Raw genomic sequence first — 26,123 nt, 5'->3', positions numbered from 1 at the left:
CAGGAGTTGTAAACTACCTTTTTCAGTTTCCTTACCTGTAGGAGAGGAGGTAATTACACTTGCCTACCTATTGCACAGAGGCTTCAGGAGAGAAATAAGTTGTTTACAAGGGGTGTTGAAGACAGCAAGTACTGCTGTTCTTCAACTGGGTATTTTATATGTGTCACAGTCAGTGACAAGACGAATGGTCAAAGGCAAACAGCATTGAGCCAGTTTTAATTTGGGCATATGCACTGTCCCCATGTGTTGGTCCCAAAGCTTGCAGCACCAAAAAAGGTGTGTTTATCTACTTCCCCCCCTGCCTTTCTTTATTACCACATCACTGGTTACTTCTCCAAAGTATGTCTGGCATCTGATACTCACCTACAGCTATTCCAGGATCAGAGTTGGCAGTCTGCACCAGTTCCTTGCCTTGGTGGCGAATAACCCAATTGGGATCAATCTGAGCTGTTCCCTTGGGGTCCAGGGGGACCATCTGGAACTTTCTGAAGTCAGTTTCACTGATGGCATTGTTTTCAGGGCACACATCATAAATATCTGGGACATTGTCATTATCAAAGTCATCTTTGCAAATATCACCTCTGCCATCACCTATAAGCAATGTGAATAAGCAAATGCAATTGTTAGCCATTCATCCACCCGTCCTGACAGCTCTCCCACTGATGGAAGAAATTTATGATACATATGAATACGTTATTCTCTTGTGTCTCAAAGAATGCTCCAAATGACTCCAAAGAAAGCTTCATTCTCTGAAAGTCCATTCGAAATGTTGCTGGTAATGACTGGAAGAAGTCATCAACTTGGATCAGAGCCAAAATCATTGTTAATAAAACTGTCCTGTCAGTGGTTTATGACAGTGATCAATCTGGCCCCAGTTCATATGCTGCTTTAGAATCAGGGTGGGAAAAGTTGGAAGCTTGCTATGTCGATGTAATTCATTAATGCTTGTATTACATTTTCATTTTGATTTGTCCCAGATGTGGATACAATGCCACATTTTAATATGTGCAGTGTAAATGAATTCAAACAATAGTGTTAAAATCTTAATCTTCCTGCACATTACTAAATTCTTATATACAACTGAAGATATTAAACTTTTTTTCAGACTCTTATCTCCGTCTCAAGATTCCTTCAGCAACAATCCCTCTAAGGTGCTTCAGATTGCAGAAATGTCACATCCATGTCAAAATAAAGTGGGGCAGTATTGCAGTAAAATATGGATACGTGCTCAGTCACTCTTTCATTTGTGGCTAGAACAATATGTCTCATGAAAAAATATAGCATTTCAGAAAAAATATAAGAAAAAAGAAAGAACTGTATCCAACAGGACTAGCCTTGGAGGAATGGAAATATTAAGTTTTGTTATATGAATTGCAAGAAGTTTTTTAGAGAACCTAAAAATACATCCATACAGCTAAGCTGCAGTTGTGCTGCTGCTCAACACTATTATGCTCAATATTTAAAAAATTCCTTTCTTAATGTGCCCATAATATTGGTGGAAACCAACAGATGTGACTTGCCTTGAATAGCACATGGTAAAAGGAGGCATCTAAAAAAAAAAAAAAAATCTCATCGCCAATGCCACTGTTACTCAGTGGCATACAATAGGACAAACACTTGAAATTGGCTAGACAAGTATAAAAACAAATTCGCAAATGGCTCTGACTTTGACAACAGAAACCCCTTGATGTTACACTGAGTACTAATGTAAAACCATCTAGTTGTTTCCTATCCTCATACAGCTGAGCATCTGCTCTTTTTAATTTAAGAGTTTGTGACTACTCTAACAACATGGGAATTAACACAATGGGAAATAGCAATGATCCAGCTCATTCATTATTGACCTACTACTAGATGCTTCACAGGCAAATGGAAAGCTCCATTACTATGCCTAACCAGCACAGCATTATCCAAGAATTAAGCTTTCTGAGAGAAAGCAAAATTAGTTTTAGGCAAGAGCGAAAAAAAAAAAAAAAAAAAGTAATTAGAGAAAGCTGAAGCATCTAATATCTCAAAGACTTTCCGCAGTTCAGATATGTGGTAAAATAGTCCCATTTTCCACCCTGGCAATTGGCCAAGTCCTGACCAGCTGCATACTCCTGCACCTGTTTGTCTTAGTACTTATTGGAGAAAAGAGATTGAATTTTCCATTTTGTTCCCTTTGCCAATATCAAAGAGGTAATTCTTGAGTCACAGGAGAATCTAGTTATTCACTGAAAGCCCTGATGATGTTCATTTGGTACTGAGCTGCTGTTGACAATGTTGATTCCCTGTCAAGGAAAGTTAGAAAGCATTTGTTTACCCAGTCATGTCCAACAGCTCTCCCAGGGCCTCATCTTTATATGCTACAGCTTACATCTTCAAGAGTGTGGGAGCATCTTTTGGATTTATTTATCGCTTTTCCAAGGTTTCTGTTGGCCCTGCCACTAATGACAGTGATGAGCTGGCTAAACTGTTTAAATTTACTCTTTTTGTGAATACTTACTCCATATATAAATGTGTACATAATACGCTTTCACAAGATCCAGGTGACAGCTGACTGTAACAAACTACCCCAATTTGGGGGCACCTTTATTCTGGAATACTTCTGAAATTAAAGGGCTATGCCACAGATCGGCAAGTACAGAGACATTTCCATTACATAATTGGACTGAAGAGTTAAGTAATTTAAGAACTACTACTGACTGCCAACCAGAAACTTCCTACTGCAAGTAGTTGGCTTACCAGGAAGTCAGTCAGGGCTCAGGATTTTCTTTCTAAATGTACATAAAATCATATTGTGTAAGTACTAAATTCTGCTTTCAATTTCACCAACGTAAACATGGAATGACTCCAGAAAGCTGTATAACTCAGTAAAGAAAATGCTCACCTGTATTTACTGCAAGGGCCACTACTTGTAGACATGTTACAGTGGTTTTCAAAGGATCATATATAGTTTTACTAAATTACATCTATGATCGTAAAACTATCACAATTTCATTATTGAAATATTGTCAAACATAGAGAAGAACTGTCTGAGAGTGACCAGCAACATTTTACCACAGAATTGAAGACGTGTACATCAAGACATATTTAAAGCTACCTATAAACCAAATTTGAGAAAAGGTGCTTAGAAATTTTTTTCAGAAATAATTAAAATTTTAGACTTAAAAAAAATGGAGAAATAGTCTGTTTTTCAAAATAAGACAGCACTACATCCCATTTTTTTCCATTTTAATTTTCAGAAGACAACTTCTTTTGAAAGCAAAGCAGCTCATTTTTTATCTTAAGACATCTGAAATTCAAGCTATTTGAAATATTTTCCCAAAGTTTTTCACTTTGAATTTCCCAATTCAGAGTGAAAATCAGAAATATATTTTTAAAAAGTCTGGGGGTTTTTTGTTGGTTTGGGTTTGTTGTTTTTTTTTCTTATTTCTTAAAGATGTTCTTCTAGAAATAAGGATGTGCATGTTTCAGCCCCCATCAGAAGGTTTCCTAATGCTCTAAGTCTGGACCAAACCAGCCAGTGCTGTTCCACTGAAGTCCACAGCGTCTCAAATGTCAAAAGCACCTTAGTTTGATCTGAAGTCTTTCTCTTCACCAAATACTAATGCTCCAAGATCATAATTGGATACTGAGAACATAATGAAATTCATATGACATTGCCCTTACCATCAGAGTCCTCCTGATCAGGATTATATCTGAGGCGACAATTGTCCCTGTCATCTGGGACACCGTCATTGTCATCATCAGGGTCACAGGCATCTCCTTTACCATCTTTATCATGGTCAGCCTGGTTAGCATTGGGGATGTAAGGGCAGTTATCTTGATTGTTCTGGTGGCCATCTTCATCTATGTCCTCATTGTTATCACACTGGTCACCAACAAGGTCATTATCTGCATCAGTCTACCAAAAAAAAAAAAAAAAAATCAAAAATAAGTACATTTATTATTGTAACTAAACACAAAAGTATGGGTAGCCTGGTACTTAATTTCTCAACATTTCTCTTAAGCACTCCTCTGTGCTTCTGTGACAAGAGATATCATGATGACAACTGTACTTAAAGTGGAAACGTAACTTCAAACTCATATAGCTACTTATTCTACCATCAGTGCATAAGATCTAGTCACCAAGACACTTCCAGGGCAGATTTTTGGCCATGATCTTCGGTGCTCTCATTCTAGAGATCATGGGGGAGTGGCAGTCTGGGAAGCACATTTTCTGATTGCTTCTGTATGTTTCACATTACTTATCAGCTCACGGACCAACAAACTCGGGCATACCAAATGCAGCCCTGAGGCTGTTCTCACTTGCCACAGGGGAAGAAAACTGTTCACTAAAGCCTCGAAGATGGATTAAAGGCATCATCACTCTACTTCCCTTTCATCTGATGCAAAGAGATCTGACAACCCAAGATGTGCAAATGAACAATACAGATCCACCTCTCTGGATCTACAGCAAACAGGGTCTGACAGCAATTCCTGTGTTCTTTACTCTGCCCTTGTTCTGACATTATCTTTAAGGAAACTGTGTCTAACATTTACCTGGTCTGGATTATGCATCAGTGGACAATTATCACACTGATCACCAACTCCATCACCATCTGTATCACTCTGGTCTGTGTTATAGACGTAAGGACAGTTATCTCGTTCATTAAAAATGTCTGTGAGGAAAAAAAACAACAAGAGATTGAAGAAATCCGAGTGATTCAGCATCCAGCACAGATGGCCATAGACTGCAGGAGTCACCAGTAAAGAAGAAAGGCTCTTAAGGGGGTCATAGGCTTTCTGATTGCTACAACATTATTGCTACAATATGAAAGAGTGAAAAAACTAGTATTAGAAAAAAAATCCACTTTTCTCGCTACAATAGACTTCCATATTTATTTTACTAAGGGATTTTGCTAGAGTAAGGGCTGATTATGTCTTAAGAATTTTGCCCTTTTGCATAGAATAACTGATAAAGGGGTGGAAGTTTTTTTGTTTTTAAATAATTTCATTTGGATTTTCTTCCCAGACACTTTAAGGAATGACAGAATGCACAGCTATAACATGGTGGAATTTCTAAAGAGTTTTGTATAGGAACAACTCCATTAATGTTCAGCTGCCTCAGCACTAAATAATTTCATTTTACCAGAACATGTGCATCATTTATTGTACAGCATTTCAAGTTTTCAAAAGAAACTGCCCCCCTCAGGAAACTTAATTATCCAACCAACTATCTCCTTTAAAATTATAATACATTGAAAAGAAACAAATAAGATATGTTGGCATAGCTGTCTGGAAAGGACACAAGTACCCCCTCCTACATTATACGGTCCCTGGACATTTGCATAATATACAGTCCCTGGACATTTGCATAATCTTTCAGCCAATAACATATGATTACACTTTTCTTCAAATGCAAGACTCCCACAAGTACTACTAAGAACCTGATGATCAGAAGGATGAGGAGACTTCAAAACGTTCAGAAGTTCAAGTCAGATAAAAATCCAAAAGTAGTTTAAAACGTTACTGAAGGAAATCCAAAAACTAGATTTCTTCAACTTCCAGTACTTATGGATTCTTATAAATCCGAAATGCTGCAGGGAAAGACATTTAAGTGCTTTTCCCCCTCCTTAATTCTGATCAAACCTGTGTCATATAGGCACTTACTGGCAGATGAAATAAACACCTTTAATAATATTTTAAGAGACGTAAAAAATGTGTATTTGGATTAGTGTGGGCTTTGCAGTACATTCATAGAAAAGCAGATTAATTTCCTACAGATATTGTCTTAACCGCACAGATGTTCTGATATTCTTTTCCCTCCCTAAAAAGGAAAAAAAAAAGTAAACAGAAGTGTTATATTAGACCCTGATTATTTTGGAACACAGACGAAGGAAAGAATTATTTTTAAGATTACACTGATAAAAGACTTGCTGTGATTTATTCTTCAATAATATCCATTGTAGTCATTTAGGGACTTCATGGACAACTATACTACACAGGACAGATAAACCTGTCTTCTCTGCATTTTTGAGCAGCTAGACCCAATTTTATTCCATGTATAAAAAGTAGGTAGCCCATCTTACTGGACATAAAACAAAGGGTACTTGTGGAACAGCCCTTAATTCTCATAACTGAAAGCATACCATCTCCGTCAATATCCACAGCACATGAGTCACCCTCCCCATTATTATCTGTGTCGATCTGAGCAGGGTTGTGCACATAGGGGCAGTTATCACAGCGGTCACCAACTTCATCCTTGTCATAATCAAACTGACGAGGGTTGAACAGAAGAGGGCAATTATCCTAGTAAGAAGAAATAGAAGACTTCAGAATATAAATCACAATTTGTGAGCACATACTATAAAGCAGTAACTCTTCCTGTACATCTTGGTCCACCATTTTTTCAATGCACAAGCTGTACCTACACTGAAGATCTTGGTGGCAACAGGATGGCATCTGCCCAGCCTGGCTTACTGTCTGGTTTTGTGGGTTTGTACAAGGCATGCAAAATGTGTTCTGTATCTCACTAGGACAGCAACAGGCATTTTAAAATGGATCTGTACTCAGATATTTTCAACAAAAGTATACCACTGGTACAAGCATTTTAAAAAAAAAAAGTCACTATGTGTTGTAAAATCAGGCCTTCAGCTGTATATTATATTTTTTGGAAAAAAATATAATTACTACTGAGGTTTTTTGGAACAACCTAGTATCAATATTCTCACTTTTAAACCACATATTTTGATTTTTCAATTTAAACAAGGACTGACTATTTTTGTGGGATGTACTATATTGCATACAATAATAAAATGTAAAAAGTTTCAAAAAGCAGAGTTAAAATGAAATACTCTCATGGACCCAATTTTTTTTTTCCCTGAGACCATTACTTTTAGTGGAATTTTTAAAATTCCATTTCAGTTTAGTCCCTAATTTGAAAGTCCACCAGGACAAGAATGCTTATGTTTTACACATCCCCAAATTACACGTGGACTGTTGCACAGGCACAAGGAAGTACACAGTGTAGAAAGCAAAGAAACCAAAGCAGTGGGAGTGAGGGCTACATCAGCATCATGGAATGTGAAGGGAGGTTATTTAGAAAAAAAATTAAACTACTTTTTCACTGTTAAAGCGAAACACATTTACTACAAAATAATTTTTTTTAGCCTAACATTTTGAATTCATCCGAAATGCATTTTACATACTCAAGGACAAGATATAGAGACAAGTCAACATTTTACACTGCTGGTAAAACAGAACTTACAGTTACAATTTTTCAAATATATGTACTAAATAATATTATTTTATCAAATGATTCTTTGGTTTTTGAACTATTCTAAGTAGAGGCTCCATGAACACAGTTCTAACCCAACTTTAATCATCTGAAGCTCTAGAGCATCTAGGCTCCCTCTGAAGGGCACCAAGAGGAACAGTAAATTCCTAAAACCAATTCACTCATCCTAAACACGTCCAGAAAAGGCAGGGTGAATCCCACTCTGGAAGCGAGTGTACAGGGAGAACAGGTTTAGACTAACTGCCTATTGTTTAGGCTTTGCAGGTAAATGAATTTCAGTTGTGTGGGCAGATCTAAAGAAGGAAAGTATGAACCAGGCTAGGTGCATACTCCCGTCCTTGGTGCTGGCTGTGTTCATATCACATTTCCAACATACCTCAGATACAATATCTACTAGCTTTTCAAATACAATGGACCTATCGTTGTCCCATTGCAAAACAAAAAACCCAATACCACCTTCGATTAAACTGTTTTCATGCCCACAACTGAATCCAGAACTGATACAGAAAACATAATTCAGCCTCAGGTTCCCCAGGCTGCTTTGCTCTGCACAGTGCTACTCTCCCTTGACCCAACACAGCTTTACTGATGCACCAGGCATCATTCAGGGAAGGCAATGCAGAATAACTCTGCTGAAGGTCTGAACAATAAAGCTCTCATCTGTTGTAATGGTTTTCCTTAAAACCAGATGTTTAGGTCAAACATACTGAAGACAGAGAAATACATCTTACTTTGTCATCTTCGACACCATCATTGTCATCATCCTCATCACAGGCATCTCCTTTGCCATCTTTATCAAAGTCTTCTTGGCCAGAGTTTGGCAGAAGGGGGCAGTTATCCTGGCCAAAAGAAATAATCAATACATTATGTTTACATTATGTCAGAATAACTTGCCTGGGCAGAAGAGTAGATATAGTACACCAGAGGCTATGAAACAAGAATGATCAATCACAAATACTTTTTAAAGCGCCTGTTTGTTTGCTGCCAAAGGTAGCAGTTCATTTGCTGCTTTCATATTGCAAAGCAAGTGAGATGCATCTGCAAATCATTCTATTTCCCAGCTCTCCTTCTGTTAAAGGGATGCTTCCAATAAGTTTTAGATAAAACTAGCAGAGAACAAACACACCACATGCAACAAATGCACTCTGACATCAACTTTTTATAGACAACTCAAAGTATATTTGAGGACTACATCTAAAAATGACCAGGTTTGCTTGCCAGAAAAATAGAGATACAAGCCACAAGATGGTCTTCAGAAATAGCTGTTCATATGGAAAGTTACTGGAATGAAGCAGTACACAGCAATGAAGGGGAATACTGTGGGAAGGGTTTGAAAAACATGCCTTTATACTGTTCTGCAAAACCGTACCTTTCCACTCCCATGCTCCCATGACTTTGAAAATAAAAGGCAAATGTATGTCTTTATTTTGTATCACAGCTTTGTAAAGAATGATTATTTTAAGTGAACAAGTCTTATATTACACTGAAAAAATAAGAAATGAAATAGTTTGCCAAACTTTTAAAATTTATTCCTTTTTAAAATACTAAAATCAGCTAAAAATGGATTTCAGTTCTACCACTGGCTAAGAATAAATACATCTACAAAAACCCACTCCGTTATTCTCACTTTTTCCTCACACTCCGTGTCTACCTCAGACCAAAACAGAATGCGCCAATAGAGTGCAGAAATATCTTTTTTTGTAATACATACCCTAAGAAAATTAACATTGCATTGAGGTTGCTAGCCCTGTTTTCAATCTCAGTGGTTCTAATAGTATAGAAACCACAGATAGTATAGATAATTTAAGAAAATGAAAACTGGAAAATTTGTGATAAATATCAAAACCCCAATGCAACTCCAAATTTTTATGGCACTTTTTACCAAATACCTGTGAACAGGCTTGACTGTCCAACTCAACAGTGGCAACCGGTGATACAAAAAAACTTTTTTGAAACAATGAAAGAAATTAGTCAAAGCTTACTTAATCACTTTGTATGTTTGTATCTATGTTTGTCTGTCTGTTTATATTCTCTATAGATTTGAGTCCAATTTCATACAAATCAAGTAGTAAGGTGGAGACCTCATGGGTAGCAAGATCCTATAAACTTTTTAAAAAGAGGTAGCAGGGTAGAGGAGAGAGATCCAACCGGTGCACTCGAAAAATCTCTTATTAGATATTAGACATCACACCTTCTACCTGGGAACTCAACCTTGAGGCACAAACCCACTGGAAGCCATGCTTCTTTGGTACTCCTACTGACGGAGTTGTGTGTTGGTATGATAATTCTTATGGAAAAAAAAGAAAATGGTACTTTCATGTGAATGAAAAAGAAATTTACACCAAAGGATATTGCTAAGATTTTATTCTTATTATTTACAACGACTTGCTTTATTCATATAGCTTTGCAGTAAGTTAATTTTCAACCATTATCAGCTAGAGGAAAGAAGCTTTGGTTTGCTTTTTTTAAGATCAGATTACTCAACTAGTATATTTTGTAATGAATATAAGGACCTGAAAATACCTGGTATTTTTAAGAGTTTTTTTTCCCCTTATAATGAAGTACTTATGTCTACTAGATCAACACATGTATTAAAGAAACCATGAATCAACCTTTGAAAACAGTTCTTTTCTGAATGGGTTCAGCATGTTGGGTTTTTAATGAAAACTAATCATTTGCATTACATCTTGAGTCAACATGTTGCAGATTCTGATGACAGGAACCAAAAAAGAATATATGAGCTGCAGTTGCTGAACTGGCTGGATCCACAATAAACAGACATCAGCTACATCGAGGAAGTTCAATATTTGAGGTTCAATTTTCCGTCACGGTCTGAAACTCTTCTGTCGATAATGGCCAGATTCGCAACTTCAACTGCAGTACATCTGAGTGACTTCTGATTCTCTCAAACAGCCCAATTTCAAATTTTCCTAGTCTCTTGATCTTGGCCTTATAGCCCTGACTGATTCCGCAAATTACTTGAGCACATACCCCAGTGAAAGCAAGCAGGTAATCCAGTGTTGTCAGTGGTCCCACGGCTAGGTGTTTAAAACTGAGCACTTGCTTATGTCTTCTACTGAGGTAAAACTCACTTCATCCCAGTTGCTTAATTTGCTGCTGCAAACAGTGCATGCCCCTCTATTGTGCCTGTCACTCAACCATCAGCAAGGCCACCACTCAGACTGGGATCCAGGGAATTACCTGTTAGGGGGTGCCTCAGCTATTTGGTCCATTGTTAAACTGGTGGACCTGGAACAACTTTCAGCCTGGTTATACAGATTTATTTTATCTGTTTATTTATTTGTTTCTTAAGGCTGTATACTGAGTTAATAACTCCATCAGGATAAGACACCCAAGCGTGCTCACCGGTTTTGAGCAATTTCCACTGGATGGAACCTCTAGGCCGTGGAGCAGAGGCAAACTTATAGTGTGCTCCAGATGAGCACAGAACCAGGTCCCAGGGAACATACCATGGTGGGCACCCACTGCTAAACCTACATACCACCATTTTTAGGTTCCCCAATGCTTATTTTCTCCTTGGTGTAGTAATGTTTCATTTTTCACTACAATGGCACAGCTGCAGCAGGGGTGGAGAACAGTCCCCTGCCAGGTCTAGAGACAATGGTGGCAGGCACCCCAGGAGGGTAAGAGCTGGGACTCCACATCTTTGAAGGGTAAGAGAGGCTGAATCTCCCATCCTCTCCCACTGAGCTTTTGCAATAAGGAGAACTCTGTCTAATTACTCATTCATTCCTCTTAGGTCCCTATTGCCAAAAGTTATGTCAGGCTCTGAATCCAGGTTTCACAGAGCATGTGACCTGCTTAACTCTTTAAAAGGAAGGAGTAGTTCATGAAAGGATTTAGAACTGTAGACCTTACATGTCTGTCGGTGTCTTGTTACAAGTCTTCCAGGTAGGATTTCATACTCACCTGCACCCAAAGATTCCTGTTTAGTTCTCACTGGCTGTGCGCTCCAGACCCGTGCTTTAGGCAGCTCCTGCTTGGTGTGCTAACTCTACTCACAAGCATCCCAACCTTCCATGTATACTGAGTAGGAAGAAATCCAAAGCAGATGACTCTGAATTTCATTTTGAGAATCCCTTACTGGATCTAGTGTTAAGTGAAGATACATTTCAGAGCACCTCCTAGAAAATGAGCGTGCCGTAACAGTCAAAACTTAATGAAAGCAACCACCAGCTTGATGCTGAAAAGTGTTATTCACAACTATTTAGGAAAAAAAAAAGAGAAACTTTGGTTATGGTACGGCATTTTTATCAACCTTTTTTACTTACCTTCACACAATGGTATGTCGCATTAGCAGCACAGACCAAGTTATTATTAGGCCAGCCATCCAAATCCGAATCCTCACCACAGATGCGTCCATCTCCAGCATAACCTGTCCTACATTCACATTTGTACATAGGATCACTGAAATGGCCCAGATAGATGCACTCTGCAGACTTATGGCAGCTGTGAGTCTTGTCCTTGCATGGATTCTCAGGTTCACAGACCTGTAACAGATAGAGCATACTCACTGAAACCTGATGACATTCGCAGCCAGCTGTGTGCCTGGACTTTGTCAAAATCAGGCCAGTTACTTAGATGCCTGAAGACAGGAACTTTGTTTGAGTTGTGGTTAGTAAGTCATACTGCTCTGTCAATTCACAGCTCCAGACAATGTGTACAATGAAAATAATTAGACCAAACCACAGGAAAAATTGAACATTATTCAAAAAACAATTAAAGTGATTAACATTTTCAGAACTCATCTGCTTTCTTCCAGATGTCATTAATCCCCAGAAATTAATTGCAACAGAAAGTAGACTGTACTCACCTCTTTCTTTTAGTGTTCTGCCTGTCTACGCAAGGACTATCTTATTTTCTTAAATCAAAGAGACCCTAATGAATTCTCCTGTTTCCCTCAAGTTTTTGTTACCTCTTTCTTACCACTTTGCCTATTTTCATTGACGGTTTCTGAGAATCTTACACAGATGTTTTACATTTAGACTTCACATGTTGAACTAACCACAGATTGATTCAACAGCAACAAAGACAAGGCATCCCACGACATCCGTTTTAACATTTTTGTCTTGTCTATCAAACTGTAGTCTTCAATACCACTTCCACTTCCTTCTGTCCTTCACCACTGACAGGTGTTGGCCCAATGGAATTTAGGAAGTGAGGACTTCAGACTTATGTCTTTGACACCTACATTAACAGCATTATATTTATGGAGATAACTACCCCAATTCTTCAGTTTCCAATCCCCAGAGTAGCTATATACACTAGAGAGAAAGGAGTGCAATGCAGGGGAATGCTTGCTCCTGGCATTTTACACTTATTTGGTGCAATTGTACAGATGCCTAGAGAAAATAAAACCCTCAAAAAAAAAAAAAAAACAACCCCAAATTCAGTGGTTTTTTACTTGAACCAAAAATAACCTGAAATAGTTAAATGCTGTTCCAGGGTACCTTTGTTTGGTACCCAAGTTCAGCACATGCTTTCATTCACAGATATTTTCAGGTGGGAGTTACTTGGTTTCAAAGCCATCAAATTCTCTTTGACGTCACTTACTTGCTTCTCTGTCTTGGCAATCTCCAGCCCTACACCATAGGGCTGACTTCCTTTATAGCGTGGAGGACATGGCAAGCAGTGGAAACCCGGATTTGTGTTCACACAGCGATGGACCTGATTCACCTTAAAGCAAACATCTGACACAGCTATGCACTGCAGGAAAAGAACGAAAGGAGAAATCAATTAGACGGCTGTGCAATTCCCAAATAATTAAAATTTCTCAGTGATTCCTGATGTTAATGGAAACAAAGTCAATACCTCATCAAGATCCTCGCAGACAGTACCATTGCCAAGGTAACCTGCTGGGCATGGCCCACATGACCAAGACCCATCTGGGTAACTGTTGCATTCTGCTCCAGGAAAGCAAGGATTTGACAAACACCCATCTGGCAAAGACACATAAATGTAAATTAAGTTAAGAGCATAATGTAACACTTCATTTAAGAAACTGGTATTCTCTGTTCATTAGCTTAAATCACATCTGATGCAACAGACTTATAAAAACCCTTAGAATTAGGGTTATAAAATGCACTTAATATACTGTTGATTTAATATGAAAATATTACAGATTGCTACATCCAGTTGAATGCATTACAGCATACTGAAGCCCTGCTTAAGAAATACATCCTTGTTCAAGAGAAGTCAATATTAAGACTGTGTATAAAATCCCGCTGATCTAAACAGCACCCAAAAGAGTCAAATATGCTTTCCTGAAACAAAGGTATAATTAGTTGATTTCTGTAGTGTCAATTCATAATTATCCATTAAAGAAATAACAGCAATAATAATTATTCAGACTGAATAAAGAATGACTAAATACCAACCAACTGGGCAATCCTTCTTATTGCACATATCATGTTGCTTGGTATCTCCGACACATGGCTTTCCTCCATACTGTGGCTCTGGACTGTTACAGAGGCGAGACCTCTCACGAATTCCTCCTCCACAGGTTACAGTGCAGGCAGACCATGGAGACCAAGGACCCCACTGGCCGTTCACTATAGGATATGCAGAAGAGAGAACAGCATCACAGGCAACATACTGGGGACAACATTTGGTGCCGATAACAACCACCCTTTCTTCAGATCCCTGACTGGGGACAGTTTCTCACTACGCACATAGGAGGAAAGATGCTGGCAAAGCTCTACACTGAGATAGCAGTATTTCAGAAACAAACAAATAAAAAATACCCAACTGCTTTATAGGCATTTTTTGGCCAACAATTAAAACAACATGCTGTGCCCACTGACATGGTGTATTTCCATTTAAGTTGATCAGAAAAAGTATGGTGCCTTCAGAGCTTCCTAATAAGCTTTCATTTTCTACAGAAAGCAGGGTGTGACCACATGATACAAACTTCTGCTGGGCCAAACATGAGCTCTACGGCTTTTTTTATGGCAAAAGTATGCTCAGTAAGGTTGCAGCTATTATTTTTTGTCTTGTAATCCATTCAATTGTATTGCTTGACTCAGTATAAATAACTTATTTCAATGATTCCTCTGCACATTTTATATCGGTACAACTCTACTGATACTATTTGTCATCAATCTGGAATTTTCTTTATATATAAACATCTTTGAACAAAACTCTGTGGTTTTTTTTGCAGTACTGCAAACAAACAACAACAATCAAAACCATAAGGGCAATGGTGTGTGACCTTAAATAAATAACCTTTTCACTAACTTCACATGCACAGGTAGATCAAAAAATAGATGAATTCTGTATCGCTATTTAAGTAGTATTGGGTTAGAAGCTTGACATCACTTTCAAGCTCATATCCCACAAGTAGAAAGGAAAGGTTGAACAGAGGAGGGAATGAAGATACACAAAGGGAAAAAAGTGAAGAAAAATTATGTGAAAGCAAAGTGAAAGTAAGTGGAATGAATGGTCTCTAAAAAGGTTGAAAAATGTAGATGAGGAAGAAATACTTATAATAACAATTAAATTTGTTGAATATGTGTAAAATACTTATGCATACTTTCAAAGTACTTTCAAAAAGCCAAAGTCTGGCTATTGGGGAACTATCTGTCTATTCCAAACATGTACAGCATCAGCTTCCTTTTAGATAGAGAGTGCTTATATTCTTGATATGCGGAGATAAATCACTAAGTTATAAAATGAAAATTTCTCAAACTCTTAATGTTTAAAGCCAAGTCATAACTTGAGACGGTCCCAAAACCTCTGTCTACATTGTTGTCTTCATTTTAAGAGAACCCTTGTGTGTTATTTCATCCCTAAGCTACAAATTATATTTTCTGTCATAGAAATTCACTGTAATTTAGATCTGAATAAAGAGAAGAAATTCAGCTGGATTATTGCTGCATCACCTCAGATTCAAAACCACAGACATACCTGGACACGGAACCTTCTCACACTTCTCTGTTTCACGTCCATTTCCCACACAGTTTTTCCCACCCATCTGGGGGATAGGGGAATTGCAGAGGCGGATGCGGGTGATATTTCCTACTCCACAAGTAACTGAACAGGAAGACCAGGGAGACCAGTGACTCCAGCCACCATCTTGACGTACTGCCAGAGAAAAGAGCAAAACTCAAGGAAATAGCCCACCTGCAGCAGTAATACAAACTCACTTGTGAAGTTAACCTTCCAATAAGACTCTCGCCACATCTGATGAATGTCCCATCTCTTTCCTACCACTGTCACATACAAAGCCCAGCACGTCAGCTCAGACATTCAAGTACAGCTTTCTTAAGAATCTCCGCGACCAACATACGACTAACATGCATGTTAGATGTTTTTACTTAAAAATAAACTTGTTCCAATGAAACAAATACTTGTTTAAAATGAACATTTGGGTATCTAGCAGCTTCAGCAATAGCCTTAGGTACTATGGTAGCCTGGATACAGCAGCTACCTGCAACAGTATTAAGTATAGTTCGGGAGACAGAGTATGATCCCTCTAAGTGCCTTAAATATAAAGGCAGTTTGATATTTTGCTAAAGTCTTTGATTACTGTATTCCTAAAAACTACTAAGCTAATGGAATAGGCCAATAATCGTGAATGAATTGCAGAACACAACACGACCCACGTATCATGATTATGAACTGAGTGTTGTCTCCAAACTGACTTCAAACGAGACTTTAGTTCATAATGTAAATAAAAGATCACCCATTATCTTTTTGTTTAAAAGAGCTGAGCCCAGAATGCACATACCTATTAAGTTGTCAGGAAAAGGAGAAATATTTGAAAGGGGCAGGGATGACAAAGAATCTAATGATAGCTACTTTAATTATGCATATATAAGTGTTCAAATACATAGTGTTCTGATTAGTAAGCGTTCGTAGCAAACCCAGACTAAGCTTGTTTTCGCTCAGAGAAATCCAAAAGAAACCTTAAAAAAAGGAAGACATTTTATTACTTACTGCGATGGTCACATTTCTTAAAGCTGCACATCCTTGTCTGGATGTGTGGCCCTGTACAAGCGCTCCTGGTGACATCACACGACCTTCCTCGCATCTGAGTCCCAGAGCCACAGGTAACTGAGCACTTTGTCCAGTCTGACCATGGTGACCAGCCTTCCTCACTGTCATCAGCTGCAGAGCAAAAGGTACAAAAAAAGTACTTAGCGTCGAAAGTCGCTCTATTATCCTATTCAGAAGATTTTTACTTCTCTGTCTGTGGAACATATGACTTGTCCTTTTCTTTTTCTAATTTTGCTTTCCCAAGCTGTCACTGAAGTTAGGGAATTATGGTTTAATGTAATGAGAGGTTCGCATGGATAAGAATCCTGGATCTTCATGAACTTGTATGCAGTCTGTTTGCACAAGGCACTGACCATTGGAGGAAGAAGAACATCTTATTCCTAGAATGGGCTGAGCCAAAAGCTTGAGTTCCAACTGCCTTTGACTTCAAAATATAGATCAGTATGATGACATGTGGCCCACGGCCCTACTTCTGAATACAGCATAACAGTGAATGTGATCAAGAGCACATTTTAAGAATATGCTCTACACTTAAACAAGCAAAATTATATTCTGAGTATATTCCAATGATTTTTATTTAGAACATCTAAGTAACTGTTTTCTTCTGTAATAAATCTGTCTAGTAGAGTGAAATGCACTTAACCCACACTGAAATCACTTAATTAGTAAAATTACTAAAAGTATTGTCACTCCAAAATCTAGTTTACAGACTGCAATGTTGTCTTAAATGAACCTTGACAATCTGTTCCACATAAGTAAAGCTTTATACCAAAAGAGGATGTATGACAGAGGAAGAAAAAACACAGAATAACAGCATGACAATAGCAGAGAGGAAAAATAACTTGCACTCTTAATAAATATTGCATCAAACCACATGAAACTTTTGATCTGGAACTTCAACATCCTCTACAAGCAGACAAGAAGACAACCTAACCTATGTTAGTCTGTTTTAACCAGGCAGTATGGAAAAAAAAACCAATAGTGCACAGTGCTACTGCAAACCAACAAAAAATCAGAATGTCCAGCCTTAGAGGAGTATGCATCTAAGCTTTAGTGCCCACCTTAGCCAGGCAAGTTATCAGCTTACTTCCAAGCAACCAATGTAATCACTGAAGAGAGACCAAATCCTTCAGACAGTAACTTCAAGTAGCCAAGTTACTTCATATGATCCTTGTATACAGATAAGTTTTTTATTTGATCTTACCTGCCTCAACCTCTTACTTGTTTTGACCTCTCCAGCACAGTAGTAGTGATTTTAAATACCGCCAAAAAGTATCTTTCTCTTTGGCTAAATACTCACAGTGAGAGCAGACTGGACAGCATTCGCCTTCAACAAAAGATGGATCAGCACAGGAGACTGCTGGGCAGGTGATTTGATGGCACACAATTTTAGAGTCCTACAGGCAAAGGAATCAACTTACTGACTTATGCTCACATACAGAGGTAAATAAAGGTGAGAGTCTAGGGAAAGTTTCACGTGTGGAAATTCTTTGATTTATTCTAAATGTCATGGACACGGGGACTACTTTTTATGACTATCGCTATGTCTAGGCCAAGCTCTGATTAAGCATGACCTGACCTGGAGCAAACTCACTATCCATTTTCGCAGAGAAGAATGTTTCCAAAGCCTTACCTGGCAGGTGCATTTGGTGCAGCTGTCTACAATCCAGCTTTCATTATCTGCAAAGACACGGCCATCTTGCCAGCAAACTGACTGGTTTTTCAGTGTTTTGTTAGGCCCAATCAATTCCCACATAATTTGGTTCTCTTCAGACTAGAAGATGAAGCAAATGAAAAAAAAAAAAGTGTACTTTGTAAACAAACCATTTTAAATAAGGCAAAACTGAGACACTACTGGATTTCATTCTTCCTTAAAAAAAAAAAAGTGTATTGTTTACATATTTATGTACATAAAGTAGAAGATCTCAGGTATCGCAATACTGCATAGTAATTCTTCAGCTAATAGTACAAACACAGTCACACAATACTAAGGGAAATTTGTTCTTAGCAGTTTTGCTTTCCTGCAATACAACTCATCTTTAGATGGGAAGATTTAAGTCCTGTGACATATGGCATAGTAATAAACTTCCTTCAGAAAGGATTAACTTATTTAGAACAAGAAGAGGGGCAGACTTCAGCAACATGTCACCCTCTTACTTTAACTATGAAAATCCCTTATGTTTACTTACAGTTTACATACCCTGCATAGCCACTTGCTAATGTATTCATAAACGGTATAAGCATGGTAAACATGCTTCAACAGTATACAGGCAAGGTTGGGTTTGTTACTTTTGATTTCCAAACCTGCAGTACCATTAAGAAGATTGATTTCCTCTGCATATGAGCGCGTGTGTTCTTTTAAACCCAGTTTATGAAAATCAAGCCTTCATTGAAGTGTTATACTCTAGAACTACCTAAGTAGTCACTCTGAAAATGTAGGCTGTCTCTACATTATGTGGATATACCAACAGGTATGCACACATACACGCAGAAACCTCTATTAATCGCCTGTGGTACAAAACAAAGAAGGAAAGAGTACTGCACAACGGACCCCTTTTGGTTCTTCAGACTTAGAGGTACCTACCACTTTTTGGAGGTTATCAGCTAAGTTGTTCACCACGATGCGCAGGCCGGTGAGCTCTGTGAACATCGTTCCCAGCTCTTCACAGGAGCGGTCACAGAACTCAGCCTTCTTCTCTGGCTTCTCACCTACATACTCAGTTGTAACAGCAGGGCTCAAGTGAAGGATTTCAGTGCTCTCGTTGATGGTGTTCACTTCAGCTGGTAGCAAGAGAAGAAAAAAAGAAGAGCTGCATATACAAAGTTCTTCCACAGATTACACATTTTTGCTGAAATCAGAGACTGGCACCCATGGGTAGGGTTTAAACACATCTATTTTGGCACAGTCTCATGCTAGATTATACCCATGAATAAAAGAGAGGGGTTAGATGTCAGCTGGTTCCAATTATAGGCTTTCCCTTTTCAAAATTAAGACCCAAGCTGTGTCTCACAGGGCCCTGACTTTAAAACAGTGCTGGCACTGCAACACATTAATTTATGAAGAAGGCATAACAAAAGGACATAGTATCAAAAAAGCAAACCCATTTTATCCAATCAGATCCATAAAAGGTTTCATATTTTTAATGACCTATCACATTTTCCTGATGCAGAGAAAAAGGCAGGAGAAAGTCTCCTTGCAGAAAGTCATTGTCCTTGTTCTGCCCATAAATTCCAAGGTTACTTGGCTCAAATTTGGACCATTATGCAATTTATACCAGACTCTGGGCTGCTCTGTGTTGCACTGCCTGGTGTTAAACTCAGAGGAGATGTTATAATGATAGCTTAATTCTGAAGTGAAACGGAGGTCAAGCTAAGATCAGGCTGAATATTTGATTTGTCACTTCAAACACTCCTCCATCAGGCAGATCACAATTAAAACAGAACCTTGCATGCATGATACAGGGAGAACTGGATGTGTTTTTATATCAGTTTAAAAGACCTTCCTGTCTATAGCAAATTCTTGAAAAGGAATATAACAGAAAGCATGAGTAGTAATTAACAAAAAAGAACACAGATAATTAAATAAAACAGTCTGCATTCTGTTAGACATTTAAATCTCCACCAGGTAAATATCTTATGGATTCCATGGGAGCTTCCTTTAAGGACTCGACGCTACACTCAACTTTGGTATCAGCTGTACAGAAATCCATACTGCCCTGTCTCTCGATAGACTTGTTTACTAGACTCAGTAACGTTGTAGTAACTCAAGGTTACCAAACAGAAAGGAGAAGCAAAGGATATAGCAATTTAAAAAGAAGAAATCAGCACAAGAATGTGAGCCATAAAACATATGCTTCAAAACACCCCAACACCATTCAGTGTTGACAAGTCACAGAAGGTGGCAACGCTTCAAAAATTTTAAGGGCTTGATCTGATGCTTGATTATCCAATGCAAAGTGTTATATATAAAGGTACAAGCAATAAAAATGGCAGCAGGACTACCCTTCATTCATTGAGAAGGCTAAAAATAAAAGAACAACCAACCAACCCATAAGATGACATTAAATAATTACTTCTCAACCATACTTAAAATGATTGGCTTGATGTGCTTTTCAACTAGCTATGAAGTATCTACCTCCAGCCAAGGTCTACAACAAATTGTTCACAGTATTCCAGAGTTGAAGTAATTATCCAGCTTCACTTACAGGATGGGAGAAAATCGATACACTGCATAGCGGATCAGAACTGTGTCATAACTGTTTACTTCAGCTCCTTTTTGATTCCCTGGAAAGAATGCAATTTTCCTACCGCACTGAAAGACTGGGTTTCTCAGATTCCCCCATAGCACTTCTCAGATCATTAATTTCATATTTTTCAAGCCAATATGGAGTGTGCCTTGACCGGAACATTCTGAGGACATTAATAAAGCTGCAATCTCAGCAGGAAACATAAACCAAAACTATGTTAGAAGAACTAAATCCACACTTCCTACTGATACTTGGCAGCAACTGAAAGAAGATGCCTGGGGATCATTGGGAAATCAGTTCTCTGCTGCTGGCTTCCTGCTAATTTCCTAAGGACCACATGATTACCTTTAAAATGAGAAACCAGAAAAGTAGAATGTGCATCCTTTCACATATGCAAATGTTATTCTGTTGATCTAGCTGAAGAAGGGATTTTATTGATGTGCCTATTCAGGCATGTTTTTGTCATCTCTCCTACCCTGTGCTGTGTGTAAGTCCTGCCTAAAGTATTTGCAACCACCACACTACAGGCATATTTTCCTACCCTCAACACAACAGCAATCCCAAGGTACCATTTCACCATACCTCATGTTCTCATACTAGGATTAAAGATACAGTAGGAAAACACAGTCCTCGGAGCTAAGGGCACTTCACTCGTAACATCTTCCATGTGGGACCTTCACACCTAAATTTAGCACCTTAGGGTCTGTACCCCAGCTCAACAGGAGGGCCATCAAAATAGGAAAATACTTATGCACTTTGTGGTCAGCAGAATATTGCCCATGGCTTTTCAACTGTGGTAATCAAGCTGGATGGGCAATGCCAGAAAATCAGGCATGCATTAGCAAGCCTCTCAATTAATTTTTATGGCCTCAAGCCACGGTGTACCATTAGCCCTCTTCTGTTGTTGCCCAAGTAATTTTCACCTTGTAGTGTTCTCTCGGTGTTGCAAACTAAAAGTTAAAATACCGTGAATTGAACTACTTGCTAATACTTACCAAGAAGCATAATGCAAAAAACCAAATCTGTATAATTTATTTGACCTGAAAATCTGGTAGTTGACAGATGTGATAACAAATACATGAAAAAAATATTATCTGTTGATTATTAGCTGCAACAGCTGAAGGGTATAAGAATTCCTCCGAAGGTACCTATCAGCGTTGAGAACTCAGTTATCTCTTTAGGTTCCTATTGGCTTCCTCTTTAGAGTAGACGTCAGTAACCTCCCATTTTTATTTGATGATACTTCTAAGCATTTGGCCAAGCTATTTTCCTTTGCCGTTATCAATTAATAATACTGTAAAACATTCGAAGACAGCCACTTCCGTTGCTTTTGCTGTTTCAATCTATCTACACCTAAGGACCTCATCCTCTTGAATGAGACTGTTCTGTCTCTGACCACTGAATGTGCCCTCAGGGTTCTACGTCAACTTCTGGGAATTTTGTTTCCACTGGTAAACGAAGTGTAATAGCTGAACTTCATCCCTCCTGAAACCATCCTTCTGTTTTATTCAGATTACAATTACACCTAAATAAACATTCTGTTTTCCCACAGCTTATTTTGCTCCTCAAGTATTTTCTTCCACTACCAAAGCTGAAAACCAGTAATAAGTAGTTCTGAGTAGTTTCTGAATACAGAGAACAGCTTGGCTGGGGTAGACGACAACCAACAAATGAGGGCATAGCTTCTTGCCTGTGCCACCTAAGGCCACTTCTATTCTAGCTCACATGACTCATTCCTAACACATCATCACACTTGTGTCAGGTCCTGCAGCCAGGCACACCTTTGGAACGTATGAAATAACCAACCAATATCCTTTATCAAGATTTAAAAGCAGACTAGCAAGCTCTTTTTTTTTTTTTTTTTTTGCACATATACGTACATACACACCCCTATATGTATATATACACACACATTTATATATCTTATAGAGACCTTTTGTTACAAAATCTCAGTACTCTGGCCCCTTTAACAACTTAAGACCTGCTACTGCTTAATTTATGGGGATTTGCATAAACAAGGAAAGAAGCTTGCTTAACTGATTTGCTTTAAGCCACATGTTTTTGTGAAATGACAGATATAAAGGCATTTCATATAGTAGGAGTTTCAAATAAAACCCCAAAGTCCTGACTGCCTTGTGTACCCACCATGTTCCTTCAGTGGAATCAGGTATCTCTGATTCTTGACTGAGCTCCTGCCAGTTACAAACACTGGGAAGTAAAATCGCCAGCACCTCCCACGAGCTGAAGTACAAAACCGTAGTGGATACTTGACAAATTTTTATAACTCTTTAATGATGAATCCAATAAACTCCCACACACGGAAGGCTCCCCTCCTGGTGAGGTCAGTATGAACTGGACTAACAAGAGCACATGGCAGCTTGTCACATACGTGCCTTCCATACCTCTTTTTTTTATTATTATTATTTTCCTTAGGTTGTTTTCATTAACAGCACTTTGGGATTCAAACCCAAAGCCTCTTTCAGTCAACAAACTTATTTCTGAGAAATTCAGTGTCTTTAAGACTTGAAGACTTGCTCATGGGCCCATTGAAAGTCAGGAGCAGAATTCAGAAGCAACGATCCCAGTCTTGTGCTCAAAGACTCATGGACATCTCTTGGAAGAATGTAGATATTTTCATACATATGCATTCTTCCTTCTATTTCTATTAATTTCTTGCTTGACAGCTTTTCTCCCAACTTAAAAACAGAGGCTCAGAGTTATAAATCTAAGCAATAAGAACTAAAATAGTAGCCTAGAGTGTAGAAATAGTGTTTCAATATAGCTAACAAATATTATTCCTATTACCACCAAAAAGCAACTGAATTTTCTCTTTTTAAATAAGATTCCTCCAGCATTTCAAAGAGGTCTGTTGCATGGCTTTAGGGTAATATGTAACCATTGACATTTCTCATTTTCAGAGTCAAGTGAACAGTATTAATGAGGTAAAAAAGGCTTACTTGACTGGCTCCTCTGGCATCCTTTTTTACGCAGAACATCCTCTATTGAAGTATCAAAGATTAACTGAATATTTTGCAAAAGACCCTGTAATAATAATAATAAAAAAATTTAAAAACCAGTTAGATCGATTTAGAATTAACCAATAACTGGTCTGTCTCAAACCCACGCGACTGACTGGATTTAGCTATAAGTAAATACATAAAAAACAGCATACAAGGCATTCAACTCAAAACATACTGAAAAAAAAATCTGTTGATAGTTTTGTTACATACAGTTTCAATACTATAAGCAACACAATTAGGTATGTTCTAAAATAGGTCATCATAAAACAGTTATAAATCAGCAATGAGCTCAAATCTCCATTTCCATAGACTGCATTTTAGATTGTAGTTCTACGAGACATTTGTCATGAGGCCAAAACCAACTTTTGAAGTTCCTGACCCAGTGCACTTCCATCCTTAGCCATTCTCATGCACCATACTTCACCGTCTCTTCAATTGCGCTGGCACTACCCTTGAGACATTACAAAAATAGACCAGTGTCTTGTTTCACCTTAAAAAAAAAAAATTAAAAATTACTTTAAAAAATAGATTACTTCAGTGACCCACTTAATGGTACAGCTCCAAAACCAGATCTATGAACACGACTTATGGGCTAGGAAGGGAGGCAGGAATGGAGAGGCTGTGGGCAAGAGCTTCTGGCTTTCCTGCAAAGACTGGTCATCCGATGGAACCACATTCCAGCATGTCACGCTCTGGCTGACAACTAGATGGCACAACAGGATGAGAAAGAAAGGGCTTTTCAAATTTTTGAAACCATGAGTTCAAGTTTGATTTCAGTGGTGAGTGAAAAGAAGCCACCCTTAAAGCACTTGGGCCACATCACATCACTGTAGTGTAGGTAGGAAGAAACTTTCATTTTATAGGAAAACCAGAAAGTTTCTAATTGCTTCATCTTAAAACAAAAGAGAAGCGATAAATGTTTTCCACAAAAAAAAAAAAAAGAAGAAAAAAAAAATCTCATTTATAGGACTTATTAAAACATTTTGTTCTGTTCTTTTTATTATTTTTCGTTATCTTTTTTTAAAATTGAAACAAAAGTTTATTCAGAATGGCAAATCAAGATACTCTGCTTCCACTCCATTAAGGTTTTCTTTCCTCCATCTTTCTTTTTCAAATAAAATTTAACAAATATTGACAGGTTCCTATGACTTGAACAGATATATTTCAACAGAAAAATAGGTCTTCAAGACATTTCCAAAGAACTCTACATATCACCACAAAAACATGTTCAGAAGTCTTAAATCTGGAAAAGAAAGCGGATGGTTGCATAGGAAAGCCCATAAACTGGTTTTGTGCACTCTTCCTGGCCTTAGACATTGCTTTACTAGTCCTTTGTTTTCAGGAACCCCCAAATTCACACAACACAGATCCTCTGGAGAAATTCAGTTTGGGAACACCTATGACTCCACCAAATCCAAGAGGTGTTGGGAAAAAAAACCCTACACCTATTGCATCTTCTTAAACTAGTTGCAGCTACATCCTTACCTCACCAGTGACCCGAATTCCTCCAGGTTACCTACCCTGAAATGATTCTCCCGAATGGACCCTTTCGCCACATACATTCTGCTGTTCTCTGCTTTCAGCTGCTCATAGAAAGGCTCCTCCAGGATGAAGCTGTCAATTAAGTCACAGCCAACATAGAGGTTGTAGTTCTCCCCTGTTATTTGCACGGTGAGGTTCTTCCACTGTGAGTCCGCAAGGTCCACGTCTTCCAGGGAAATCACGTTCTGGAACCCATCCACCCAATAGATAAGGTCCAGGGTGTTGGCCCGGCCATTGGAAATGATCTCAAACTGCCTCTCACTGATGCCAGGACCCTCTAATGCAAGGACAGTGCCTCTAGATTGCCTGTCCTGTCTCAGGGTGGCTGAAAGGATAAAGCCCTCATTTTGCCGTATGAGTTTGACAATCTTTTTTAATTTCTCTGGTTTACACGGAGGTATATGGTCAAACCGAATGAAACGATATGCTGGGATAGTGGGGTCTGGACCCCGAAACAATTTTGCTCCAACTGTCTTTCGGTTTATGTTACTGATTTGAAGTAAATCAAAGGTAGTCTCCTCTTCCTTGTCACCATCTGAAAAAGTTAACAGTGTATGACAATGTGTCTACAAGAGGTGTTGCAAGAAACACAGCTCTGCACACTATACTTAGTAACTGCAATTATATGACAGACCTGAAGATCAGCAGAGTAAACCCAGTACTTTCCTACTTCCACAAACAGAACTGTTCCTAGTAGCATGCAAGTGAATTGTATTTTCCACCTGTCATTTTCACTTACATGACAACTCTTGCCTTCTCTGTGTAGATATAAATAAGTTTGATTATAAAACTAAACATATGGCTATTTTATAGTACTATATAATACACATTTGTATAGAAATACATGCTGTATGTTCATGTACATGCCTATGTATGGATGCACGTAACAATGGAATCATTAAATATTTTTTATATATATAAATGGATAGGGAAGTTGAGACAATGTCTGTATTTTGACTGTCAGCTAATAATCAAATTATGAGAAGCCACGTGGCCACATGACAACAGGAAGCAAGACATTTGCTTTTTAAAGAT

At 38.3% G+C, this 26,123-nt stretch overlaps 1 protein-coding gene across 1 annotated transcript in view; it reads right to left on the bottom strand.

Annotated features, from left to right (window-relative positions):
• THBS2 (thrombospondin 2) overlaps positions 1-26,123 on the bottom strand; it is a 32,095-nt gene that overhangs the window by 4,619 nt on the left and 1,353 nt on the right. Inside the window, exons 3-18 of the mRNA XM_082480428.1 lie at positions 25,067-25,623; positions 23,484-23,568; positions 18,864-19,060; positions 17,913-18,053; positions 17,580-17,676; positions 16,220-16,390; positions 15,188-15,364; positions 13,660-13,833; positions 13,094-13,221; positions 12,836-12,988; positions 11,554-11,772; positions 7,993-8,100; positions 6,114-6,273; positions 4,525-4,643; positions 3,652-3,886; positions 364-591 (exon numbers count right to left, since the gene is read on the bottom strand). Coding sequence (XP_082336554.1) covers positions 364-591; positions 3,652-3,886; positions 4,525-4,643; positions 6,114-6,273; positions 7,993-8,100; positions 11,554-11,772; positions 12,836-12,988; positions 13,094-13,221; positions 13,660-13,833; positions 15,188-15,364; positions 16,220-16,390; positions 17,580-17,676; positions 17,913-18,053; positions 18,864-19,060; positions 23,484-23,568; positions 25,067-25,623 — 2,949 coding nt within the window. The remainder of the gene's footprint in view (positions 1-363; positions 592-3,651; positions 3,887-4,524; positions 4,644-6,113; positions 6,274-7,992; positions 8,101-11,553; positions 11,773-12,835; positions 12,989-13,093; positions 13,222-13,659; positions 13,834-15,187; positions 15,365-16,219; positions 16,391-17,579; positions 17,677-17,912; positions 18,054-18,863; positions 19,061-23,483; positions 23,569-25,066; positions 25,624-26,123) is intronic.

The sequence above is a fragment of the Vanellus vanellus genome (genome assembly GCF_965231255.1).
Source record: "Vanellus vanellus genome assembly, chromosome: 3".
In the NCBI taxonomy this organism is placed as follows: domain Eukaryota; kingdom Metazoa; phylum Chordata; class Aves; order Charadriiformes; family Charadriidae; genus Vanellus; species Vanellus vanellus.
This window is presented reverse-complemented; position numbering and strand designations above follow the sequence as displayed.